The sequence below is a fragment of the Sciurus vulgaris genome (assembly GCF_902686455.1).
Source record: "Sciurus vulgaris genome assembly, chromosome: X".
In the NCBI taxonomy this organism is placed as follows: Eukaryota; Metazoa; Chordata; class Mammalia; order Rodentia; family Sciuridae; genus Sciurus; species Sciurus vulgaris.
This window is the reverse complement of record NC_136471.1, coordinates 95,291,697-95,302,200: the sequence shown is the minus strand read 5'-3', so window position 1 is coordinate 95,302,200 and position 10,504 is coordinate 95,291,697. Positions and strand designations below refer to the sequence as shown.

Sequence of the window (10,504 nt, the reverse complement as noted above, 5' to 3'; positions counted from 1 at the left end):
CCTTCGCGCCCACGTGTCAGGTGCCCCTAGCGTGACCCGGGCAGTGGCCGGGTGATGGGGGCGGCGCAGGGGTTGCGGGCCGGTGGGAGGGGGCAAGGGAGGGCGGCTGCGCATGCCCATTGCCCCCGCCCCTTCGCCGCAGGGGGTCAGGGAGCCTATCCCCCGGACCGTCCTGTCAGAGCCACACGCTGCTTCCGTGCGCACCGCTTCTCCAGGACCCTGGTGAGTTGACCGTCCGTGCCCCCCGCCCACAGCCTCTCTCAGGCCTGGGGGTGTCTTCCATCGCCAGATTCAAGAGGACTCTTCCCGGTCCGCGGTTCTTTTTCCTCGGGGAGTGAGCCTCTTGCTCACCGCGCTGGGTGCAGGTTCTGGTGTTGCAAGGGGAAGCGGGGCCTCTTCTCTGGATGGGAAGTAAAGGAGCACCTGGGCGCCACCGTCCAAGCTGAACCCAAAGTCGAGAAGCGGAGGAAAAAAGTTTTAGGGTCACCCCTTCCCGCTCAGGGTATTGCGCCTCACCTCATTCCGACAAGGAAAGTGCGTGGTTGGGCGAGTAGTCCAGGCTGATCCTGCAAGGGGGCCCTGGTACCCCAACAGTCTCCCTCACCATGTACGCGCAGCCCCTCCGCTCCCCCTCCTTGGGCAGCAAGGCGAGGCCAGGAGGCTGGTCCAAGCAACTCAAAGCGGGTGGCCCAAGCGTCTCAAGGACCCTTTGGAGACACTCCAGTAGCACTCCCCCCAGCAAGGGGCTCAGTTACTTGAGCCGAAGGCTGAAACCCCCTTCTGTAGCACCTCTCCTGGGTCTGTGTGACCTAGGGTCAGTCCCTGTCCCTTCGCTTCTCTGAGTTCGCTGTAGCTCATCGATTTGGCGGGTAGAGTGACCCTCATCTCGCCCTCCCCAGGTGTAGCAAAGACTAGATGAGTGCGAACGCTTCTGGGCTCAGCCTGCCTCTACTGAGCTCTCGGGAGTGTCTGCTGCACTTTGGGTCAGTACCATAGCCGCCAGCGCTCTCGCCAAGCTCTTCTCACCCTTCCCCCACCTCTGGTTTTGGCACCCTCAGATTTCCAGCCTCTCAGGCCCCAATCTTGGGAGACGTCCTTGCCTGATCCCCTGCCTTTTAATCTCTTAAGAAAGTCAGGTCCATCTCAAGAATGCACCAAAACCCGACCTCTCCTCCCCACCTGCACCATCTCCGGCCTTCTCACTGCTGCTGTCCGCGTCCCTCCCGTTGGTCTATCCTCACAGGTTTTCTCCCTCTTTCTTTTCCCAGTGTGAACCCCCAAAGTTCCGTTTTCTGCTTGTTTTTCTCATCCTGCTCCCCCTCCCTTTCTGGGCAAGCATTTCCAAGCGACCATTTTCCCTGCTCACCGTATCCCTCCCCCATCCCAACCTCCAAATCCCAAACTCCACTGAAACACCCATGGAAACGTGGGGGGCATCTGTCCCCAAACTACCACCCTGCCCGGATTTCCAGAGAAAATTGTGGTAATAGCCATCATGGTGCACTCATTGAGGGAGCTTCCCAAACGGAAGTGGAGGTGTATTGAATGAGTTAATGGTGATTTGCTATTAATAGCGAACACAAATTGAGCACCTGCTGTGTGCCTGTCCTCCTCTAATATGCAAGACAGTTTCCTTATTTATCATGTTTATTACCTCTCACAGCCAGAGTCTAAAGCTCCCAAGGCAGGGAGTTGGGTGTTGTTTTGTTCTGTGCTTTTTCACAATGCCTCACATACAGGAAGATTCTTTAGTTAGTCAATGGGACATTGAATAATAATAAAAATGGCTAACATTAACCAAGCACCTTCAGCATGGTGACTGCCTACTACTCAAATATATTTTACTTATTTATCTTATTGTCGGTTGCCAGACAATAGTGTGAAATTATACACAGCAACGTAGAATAAGACTAAATTCTGGGGCTGGAGTTGTGGCTCAGTGGTAGAGCACTTGCCTTGTTTGAGGCACTGGGTTTGATTCTCAGCACAGCATATGAATAAGTGAGTAAAAATAAACATCTAAAAGATGTTTTAAAAAAGGCTAAATTCTAAGGAAAATGTTTAGCGGACTACATGCTTCCCTCATTTATTTGGTTTATTCTCTTTTAGATAACAATGCCCTTTTAGAACATAAACCCCTTGAGGGTGGGAATATTCAGAGCAGACAACTGTCTGACAGGCACTGCACCCAGGATGGTGTTCAGTGGTACTCAAAATAAACAAAATCCTGCCCTCCTTCTGCAATGGGGAGGGACTGTTAATGGATATGGGAATTCTTTTCTGGGTAACAAAAATGTTCTAAAATTCACACAACTCTGTGAATATGATAAATCCATTGAATTGTATATTTTTACTGGGGGAACATCATAGGATGTAGATTATATCTCAGTAAAGCTGTTTGGAAAATTCTGCTTTGGGGCTGAGGAGTTAACCCAGCAGTAGGTGAAGCCATGAGTATGGGCCAGAGCACCACCAAAAGAAAAGGAAAAACTCCTTCACAGAGTTTCTCTGTGAGGAGAAAAGGAGGGAACCAACATAAATAATGTATGCATATTAGGAAGCAATCAGCACATAGTAGGCACTGCAAATGTTGATTCAGTGACACCCAGCTGTCCCCTTGCCCCATAATGTTCTCCCCTGACCAATCCCCTGTTCTTTTTCTCTTCCAACTTGGCAGAGCCTGCTGTTCTCTCTTCCCTGAGCTACCTGTTTTGGGGCATGGAGCTGCCAAAAAAGCCTGATGTCCTTGACCTGGGCCTGGGCACATGGAGCCCCAGCTCCTCAAAGCAGAACCATGAGGCTTGGGCACACTGCAAAGGTGCTGGCAAGCGGCTGCCTGAGTACAAGGCGGTGGTGGTGGGTGCAAGTGGCGTGGGCAAGAGTGCATTGACCATCCAGATGACCCACCAGTGCTTTGTGGAGGATCATGACCCCACCATCCAAGATTCCTACTGGAAGGAGGTGGCCCTGGACCGTGGAGGCTATATTCTGAATGTGCTAGACACTGCAGGGCAGGAAACTCACAGGGCCCTGCGTGACCAGTGCTTGGCTGTTGGTGATGGTGTGCTAGGTGTCTTCGCTCTCGATGATCCTTCATCTCTGACCCAGCTGCAGCAGATGTGGGCCACCCGGGGCCCTCGCCACACCCAGCCCCTGGTCCTGGTGGGCAACAAGTGTGACCTTGTGACCACCACTGGAGATGCTCATGCTGCTGCTGTCGCCCTGGCCCAAAGCTGGGGTGCCCCATTTGTGGAGACCTCAGCCAAGACACGTCAAGGTGTGGAAGAAGCCTTTTCCCTGCTCATCCAAGAGATCCAGAGAGTCCAGGAGGCCATGGCAGTGTCAAGTGGGGAGAGGTCCCGGCACCAGAAGGCCATGTGCAGCTGTGGCTGCTCTGTGGCCTAAAAATATTGGTCTACAACGATGGCTCCTCCCATAGGCCAGCGTGATGATTCCCTTGATATGAGACACCCCTAGCAACTAGTATCATGGACACTGTTGGTGTAATGGGCATAGATGGACACACTTTTCTTTTAACTTGCATTTGGTGAGGGTTTTTTTTTTTTTTTTTTTTTTTTTTTGGCAACATGAGGGTGTCTAATGCTGGCTATGTTATGTCAAATTGAGATTTTTGTGCAAAATTAAAGTGTTCTCAGGTTTCAAAGCTGCCTCCATGCCAAGAGTTATGTGGGTGGGAGTGAGACTGGGTAGAATGATATTTGAATTATGGGAATTTCATTCAAGAAATTTGGGGGAGCCTGGGTGCAGTGGCGCACACCTGTTATCCCAGCAACTTGGGAGGCCGAGACAAGAGGATTGTGAGTTCAAACCCAGCCTCAGCAACATAGGGAGGCCATAAGCAATTCAGTGAGACCCTGTCTCTAAGTGAAATAGAAAAAGGGGCTGGGGATGTGGCTCACCGGTTAAGCACTGCTGGGTTCAATCCCTGGTACCAAAAAAAAAAAAAGGAAAAAGGAAAAAGAAATTTGGGGGAGCCCTCTGTGTGCCAGGCCCTGCTTTGGGTACAAGGGATTTAAAGGCAAACAAGGCACTGGCAAGGTGGTGGGAGGCTATAATGATATGTGAAGGTAGCCAGTGACAGGGAGATCAAGGAGAGTCTTATGCAGTAGGTGATATTTGGACGAAAAATGCTGATTGTCAGGGCAAGAGGAAATAGCCAGTGCTAGGACTGTAACCACAAACCAGCTACTGCCTTTGGCCCTCAAGAAGAGAGACCCCTGGGAGATGCTAGTGCAGGCCTGCTTGGATCCCCAACAGCCCACTGAAGCCTCTCAGGGCTGCACAGGGTCACAGAATCCCATTGGATACTGCAGTATATACACTGCCCCTGCTCAGTACATAGAAGCACCGACTGAGTAGGCAGTGTGTCTAAAAGTGCAGAACCCAGGAAAAAAGAGTCCCTCTGCCCTGTCTAGGGGTAGATCCTGGCAACTGCCAGTCACACAGAAAACTGCTTCAGATCCTGTTTATTATAAGGCGGGGTGGGGAGGGGATCTCAGGGTTGGAGGAGTAAGCTGTTCTCGACGTGCTGGCAGGGTGAGTCCTGTGTCCAGGTGGCTGGGGCACTTCTGGGTTCCAGGACACAGGATGTGGGCTGAGCTCAGGGCGGCAGGAGACGGCGCGCTGGCGCCTGGGGCTGGGGGTTCTCCAGGCGTTTCACGCGCAGCAGTGCCCCTAGAACACCTTCGGGCGGCACTTCTGGGCCCAGATCTTGGTCTGCAGCTCGGCGGAGGCGGCGCGGGGCAGCAGCCGCAGATTCAGGCTCTGGGCTTCCAGTGAGGATCCGCCCCAGCAAGTACCTTAAAGACCGAGAGGAATGCAATGAGGATGTGTCCGCAAGTCCCTAATGTGGCGCAGGACCCTGTAACCTCAGACTGCCCCATCCCTCCTCACCCAAGGGTCCCCAGCCCAGAGCTTTCAGGAGACAAGAGTCCTCCCCTCCCTTACCAGAATCTATGACTCCCGCCTCCCTCTTCTGGCAGAAACAGGCGGTCAGGGCCCCTCTGCCCAGGACCAGAAGTCAACCTACCACACTATCCCTCCAGCCAGGCATCTCCGCCCCACACTCAGGATCCGGGTTCTCCCTCCTAGGACACCAGGACCTTTGCCCATCCCCAGGATTTAGATGTTCTCGCCTTCACGGGATGAAGCGGCCCCACAGTCCCTAGTCCTCGCTCTCCCTACCGGCAGGCGCCCATCCCAACCCTCCCCTTGCCCAGCACCTCAGTAACTCCGGGTCCACATCAGGCGTCTCATCGCCAGTGTCCTCGGCATCTGGGCCAGTGGGGCCGTCATCATAGACTGGAGGCCGGGGTCGGAATGCAGCGGCAGGTGCCGGCGCAGGAACAAGCTGGGCTGCGAGGGCCGCAGGGTCAAGGCGAGCGCGAAGCAAGGCGCGGGCGAGCTGCGCGGCGGGCGCATCGGGATCGTCGTCCAGGCCGAGTTGCGGGTCTGAGGCACGAGAGCCCCAGACGCGCAGCAGCTGCGCCAAAACGCGCGCCTGCTGATCCTCGGCCTCCTGAGCCTCGGCCCGCGCCCGCTCCTGCCGCTCTGCTTCCAGCAGGTGCGCCAGCGCCCGCGCCAGCTCCTGCACCGCACCCGCCGCCTCTCCTCGGGGCACTGACCGACGGAAGCGGCGGGGAGTGCCAGCCTCAGTCATGGGCGGCGACGCTGCACTCAGGCTGCGGGGCTCCTGCGGGAAGATGAGGTGGAGAAAAGATATTGTTCAGCCTCCATCAGGCCAGGGACTTCCACCTGGCGCGGCGGGGGGCGGTTCGGGGACCCTTAAATATTCACCAAGCCACCTGTCCTCCCAAATATCCAAACACCTCCAAGGCCACAAGAGACCCACCAAATATCTCCAGACACACTTAAGACCACCAAAGACCGCTTGTCCCTTTCCTAGTGCTGCCTTCCTGACTCCCAGAACTTGCCTTGGGGCGGCTGGAGACCGAGTCTCATACTTTCCTAGTTGGAATTAAATTGGCAAAATAATTTGAAGAGCAGTTTGGCAAGGTCAAAAAGGAAGTGCATATCCTATGACCTATTTTGCACGTATACTATTGGACATAGGCTTGTGAAAGATGACAGCTGCACTTTGTAATAGCATAAAAGTGGAGGCTAGGCAACTTAGAATCTATTTCAAATTTTTTAAAAAGGGCTGGGTATATTAGAACGAATTTAAAAAAAAGATTTTAAAAAAGGTCTGGGTATGTTGCTCAGTGGTGGAGCACCCCTGGGCTTAATCCTCAGATGGGGGAGGGGAAGGAGAAGAGAAATGAAAGAACTGGAAACAACCCAATGGTCCACTGACATTGAGAATGCATATAGAAACATGATAGGGCATAATATTATGCAGCAATAAAATTAAGTGGATTATAACCACACACCTCGATATGAATGAATCTCACCACCAAAGTAGAGCCAACGTTTTTTTTGCAGAGGCAAGTTTGGGCTGGGGGTGTAGCTCAGTGGTAGAGCACTTGCCTAGCATGTGCAAGGGCTTGAGTTCAACCCCCTAGCACCGAAAAAAAAGAAAGAAAAAATAAAGGCAAGTTCCAGAATCCCACTGCAGACTGCCTGAGAATACCAGGCCCACAAGGACTTTCTAGAGACCCTTAGTGACTACCAGGGGACAGGTGCCCAGCTTTATTCCATTTTTATGATGTACAAAAGCAGGAAAAACTAAACAATAGATTGTTTAGAGATATTTACATATGTGATGCACTCAAATAAAATGGACAGAAAATCAATGAACAAAAAATACAGGATAATGATTATGGAGGGAGAAAAGATACCAGGGGAGGGACACACGGGCTTCTATTACTGGTCATACTGTATTTCTTAAGCTGTGCAGTAGGTATACAATGGGTTATTTTATCATTATTCTTTACAATTCTACATATGTTAGCTATTATTGTTAAATATAAAAATAGGTAATAATTTAAAAAAATCGTCCACCCTTATGCAGATAGCAGTGAAGAGCTAGAGGATGAAGCGGCTCCAAGATCTCCTGGTTGGTGCCCACCACCCCTCAGTCCCAGGGAAATTATTCCCCAGTAATTATAGTCTCTCTGTCTCTCACCTTCCTCTCTCATGAAATGACAACCCTTGAAATGTCACATATGCAACCCAAAACTGCTACATCCACATGTAAAGTACAGCACACATTCACATCCACATTTGCTCATGTGGTTACACTCTCCAAGCCACATAGGTGCAAGGACATGCACCACCCTTAAAGGCACAATGCAGCAGAGACATCATGGCTTCTCTCCTCGAGATGACACAGCTCCACAAAGCAGAAAGAAACAGGCTCATGAACATGAGTACAAAATCCCAGGCACTCAGTCCAGCAGAACCAAGATGGAATGTGCACACCGAGAGGCAGGGCCCACTCCTGAAATAACAAAATCATGCAGACACACTCAAGAACACAGAAAGCCACGCCCATAAGCCATGCCATCACACATAAGGATTCACAAATACACACACGGTGTCAATGAGAAAGCAACAATCGGGTACACACACACACACACACACACACAAAGTCACAGAAGCAACCCTGGCATCACACACGCTACACACTCACACACCTTTACAGGGCACTCGGAAGCTGTCAAACCAAAGGACACACATTCACAGATTAAAAATAACAACACCCCCACATCACTGTCATCGCATCTCACGCACACATTCCGATACTTGCACACCCTGCCAAAATTTGCCCTCATGCCATGGTCAGTGCCACATTCTGAGAGCGGGACCACACAAGGCCTGGCCTGTTATGCGGAGGGGTGGGCAGGGCGCGGCTGCTGTCAGAGCCCAGGAAAACGCCACCCGCACACGCAGAGACCCAATCGGGTCTCTGGTGTGTCAGCCTGGCCTTCCCGTGTACCAGCAGCTGGAGCCTAGACCACCCGTGCCGATCTCCTCACATCCCTAGAGCTGCCTCAGGCAAGGATGTGGCACCGACCATCGCCCGCAGCATCCTTCTCCCCACCCCCACCCCGCTCCGGACTGGGGTCGCACCTTTACCGGCCGCGCGCAAAGCGCGGGGGGCAACAGCAGAAGGCCCAGCAGCAGCAGCACCAAAAGGCCGACGCCCCCGGCCCGCGGCCCGCGGAGCAGTGGCGACCCCGCCATGCTGCCCCTGCGAGCCGGGCTCCGGACGGGCGAACAGGCTGGCAAGTGCGCAGTGCTGGGCTATCGGGCACAGCTGCGGTGCTCTGCGGCTGCGCACGCCCAGGAGCCAGGCCCCCTCCTGCCCACCCGGTCCTGCCACTCTACGCACGCGCATCCTGAGGGCTCTGGCAGCCTCTGTATCCCGCGCATCGCCATGGAAATGCCCAAGGGGCAAGGTGGAGAATTGGAGCCTGTGCTGGCGGTTGCCATGGCAGTTGGAGGGCAGTTGCTAGGGCAACAGACCTTGCTGTTGACTTAGCAGACAGACAGGGAAAATTTACTCAGTGGAGTCAAATGGGGGCTGGCCCCCACCTCTGCCTCCTTGGGGAGATGGACTTTGTTTATTGGGTAAACAGCTATTGGTTGTGTCCTGTGGGCCAGGCCTTTTACAAAGAGATGGGTTCCATGCAGCTGAAGTGACCATGGACAGCTCAGTTCACATGTTAAGGCTCAGCTCCTGACCTGCACTAAAGGTGTTTCTAATAAACACAATATTAGATTGACTTTCAAGGTTTAATAAGAATGATATTCAGTAGGATCTCAAGAAATGCTCCTTTCCATCCTCTCCTTGTCTCTTTGCCAGTATCTTCATCTTTCCGTGGCTCCCTGAATTTTTTCTGTCCTTATGCTGCCTTCAATGTCTTCTTCTCTCCATCTATCTCTCCTTATCTGGCTATTTTTCTGTCTTCAGCTCTCCAACATCCTCCTGCCTCTGTCTTAATTTACTGTCAGTATATGCTTGTTTTTCTATAAACAGGTACATACATACATTTTATCCTTATATTGTTCCAGAATTTCAAGATACTTAAAACAATACATCAGGGGCTGAGAGCTTAGCTCAGTGTTGGGGCATGTGCTTAGTTAACATGCATGCGCAAGGCTCTGGGTTCAATCCCCAGCACCAAATAAAAAAGAAGAGATACATCAAAGGAAATAAGATTTTGATAAAACGTATATGTATTCCATAAGGAAAAAAATAATATTGACAGTAGTCATTTCTGGGTGGGGAGATAACCAATGATTTGTCACTTTCTCCTTTATACTTTGTTGTCTGAAAAAAATGTTACAATGAATGTTAGAATCAGATAAAACAATAAATATATTTTTGTTTTGGAATTAAGACAAAATATGATGACATGGCATAAATTATAAATGAAGAAAGAAAGATGCACCCATGTGGTTGAACATTTATCTAATCCATTGATTCTGTCTTCATGTCTTCAGTATCACAAACAACAGACACAGTGAAAATCCTTATTCACATCCCCTATGGAGCTGATGATTATACACCTAGGAATGGTATAATGGACAAACACTTATGGTGGCTCCCATGCTCTCCACCTTTTGGTGATCATATCTTTGCATAATCCCTTGCTGTTGAATGTGTTCATGACCAATCATGACTGACTATATGTATGTGCTTACAAGTTGGTGATTATGTTTAAAAATAAGGTTGAAAGAATCATCTTGTGAGGGGACTTATACTCCCTTGCTGGCTTTCATAAAGCAAGTGGTCACTTCAGGAAACCTTAAGTAGCAAAGACTAGAGGCTGACCTCTAGGTGCTGAGATGGCCTCCAGCTGATATCCAGGTAGACTAAAGTCCTCAATTCTACAGAGACTGAAGCTCTCAGTTCTATTACTGCAAGAAACTAAATTCTGCCAACAAACTGAGTGAGCTTGGAAGTGGATCCTTCCCCAGTCAAGCCTCAGATGATTCAGGAGCCCTAGTTAGCACCTGGATTTCAGCTTGTGAGACCCTAAGCAGAAAACTCAGCTAAACTACACCTTGATTCCTGACCACAAAAACTGAGATGTTTGTTGCATGTATTGTCTGCTTATTTTGTGGTGCTGAGAATGTAACCCAGGGCACCCAGCATGCTAGTACTCTACTGCTGAGCCATATCCTGGCCCAGAATGTAGTTTTAAGCTTTAGGGTTTGTGTTAATATTGTCATACAGCAAAAGAAAACTAGTAAATGATCCTTTATGAAGAAAAGTTTAAAATTCCATTGAAATGTATGAAACATGATTTGAATAAATGAAGACACATTTCATGATCTTGAATGAGACTACTAAATATTATGAAAAAAATTTTGAGGTTGGGTGTGTTGGCACATGGGTATCATCCCAGCAACTCTAGAGGCTGAGACAGAGGGATTGCAAATTCAAAGCCAACCTCAGCAACTTAGTGAAACCCTAAGCAACTTAGCAAGACCTTGTTTCAAAATGAAAAAATAAAAATGACTGGGGATGTTGCTCAGTGGTTAAGCAGTCCTGTGTTCAATCCCTAGTACCAAA

The 10,504-nt window shown here is 50.5% G+C and overlaps 2 protein-coding genes across 2 annotated transcripts; one reads left to right on the top strand and one right to left on the bottom strand.

The window, feature by feature from the left end:
* The first annotated feature begins 123 nt into the window (after positions 1-123).
* ERAS (ES cell expressed Ras) lies at positions 124-3,566 on the top strand. The gene is made up of 2 exons (XM_079125085.1): positions 124-983; positions 2,678-3,566. Exon 2 carries the CDS (start codon positions 2,719-2,721, stop codon positions 3,403-3,405), a length of 687 nt encoding a protein of 228 aa, XP_078981211.1. The 5' UTR covers positions 124-983; positions 2,678-2,718; the 3' UTR covers positions 3,406-3,566.
* Positions 3,567-4,472: 906 nt separating this feature from the next.
* PCSK1N (proprotein convertase subtilisin/kexin type 1 inhibitor) lies at positions 4,473-8,277 on the bottom strand. Its single transcript, XM_079124683.1, has 3 exons — positions 8,053-8,277; positions 5,244-5,713; positions 4,473-4,820 (listed from the first exon to the last, which is right to left on the bottom strand). Exons 1-3 carry the CDS (start codon positions 8,164-8,166, stop codon positions 4,622-4,624), a joined length of 783 nt encoding a protein of 260 aa, XP_078980809.1. The 5' UTR covers positions 8,167-8,277; the 3' UTR covers positions 4,473-4,621.
* Positions 8,278-10,504: the final 2,227 nt, after the last annotated feature.

Coding starts and splice junctions, on each gene's coding strand:
- ERAS (XM_079125085.1), top strand. CDS start 2,719: ATGGAGCTGCCAAAAAAGCCTGATGTCCTTGACCTGGGCCTGGGCACA.
- PCSK1N (XM_079124683.1), bottom strand. CDS start 8,166: ATGGCGGGGTCGCCACTGCTCCGCGGGCCGCGGGCCGGGGGCGTCGGC. Junction 5,714..8,052: donor TTTGCGCGCGGCCGGTAAAG/GTGCGACCCCAG, acceptor ATCTTCCCGCAG/GAGCCCCGCAGCCTGAGTGC. Junction 4,821..5,243: donor GTGGACCCGGAGTTACTGAG/GTGCTGGGCAAG, acceptor TCGGTCTTTAAG/GTACTTGCTGGGGCGGATCC.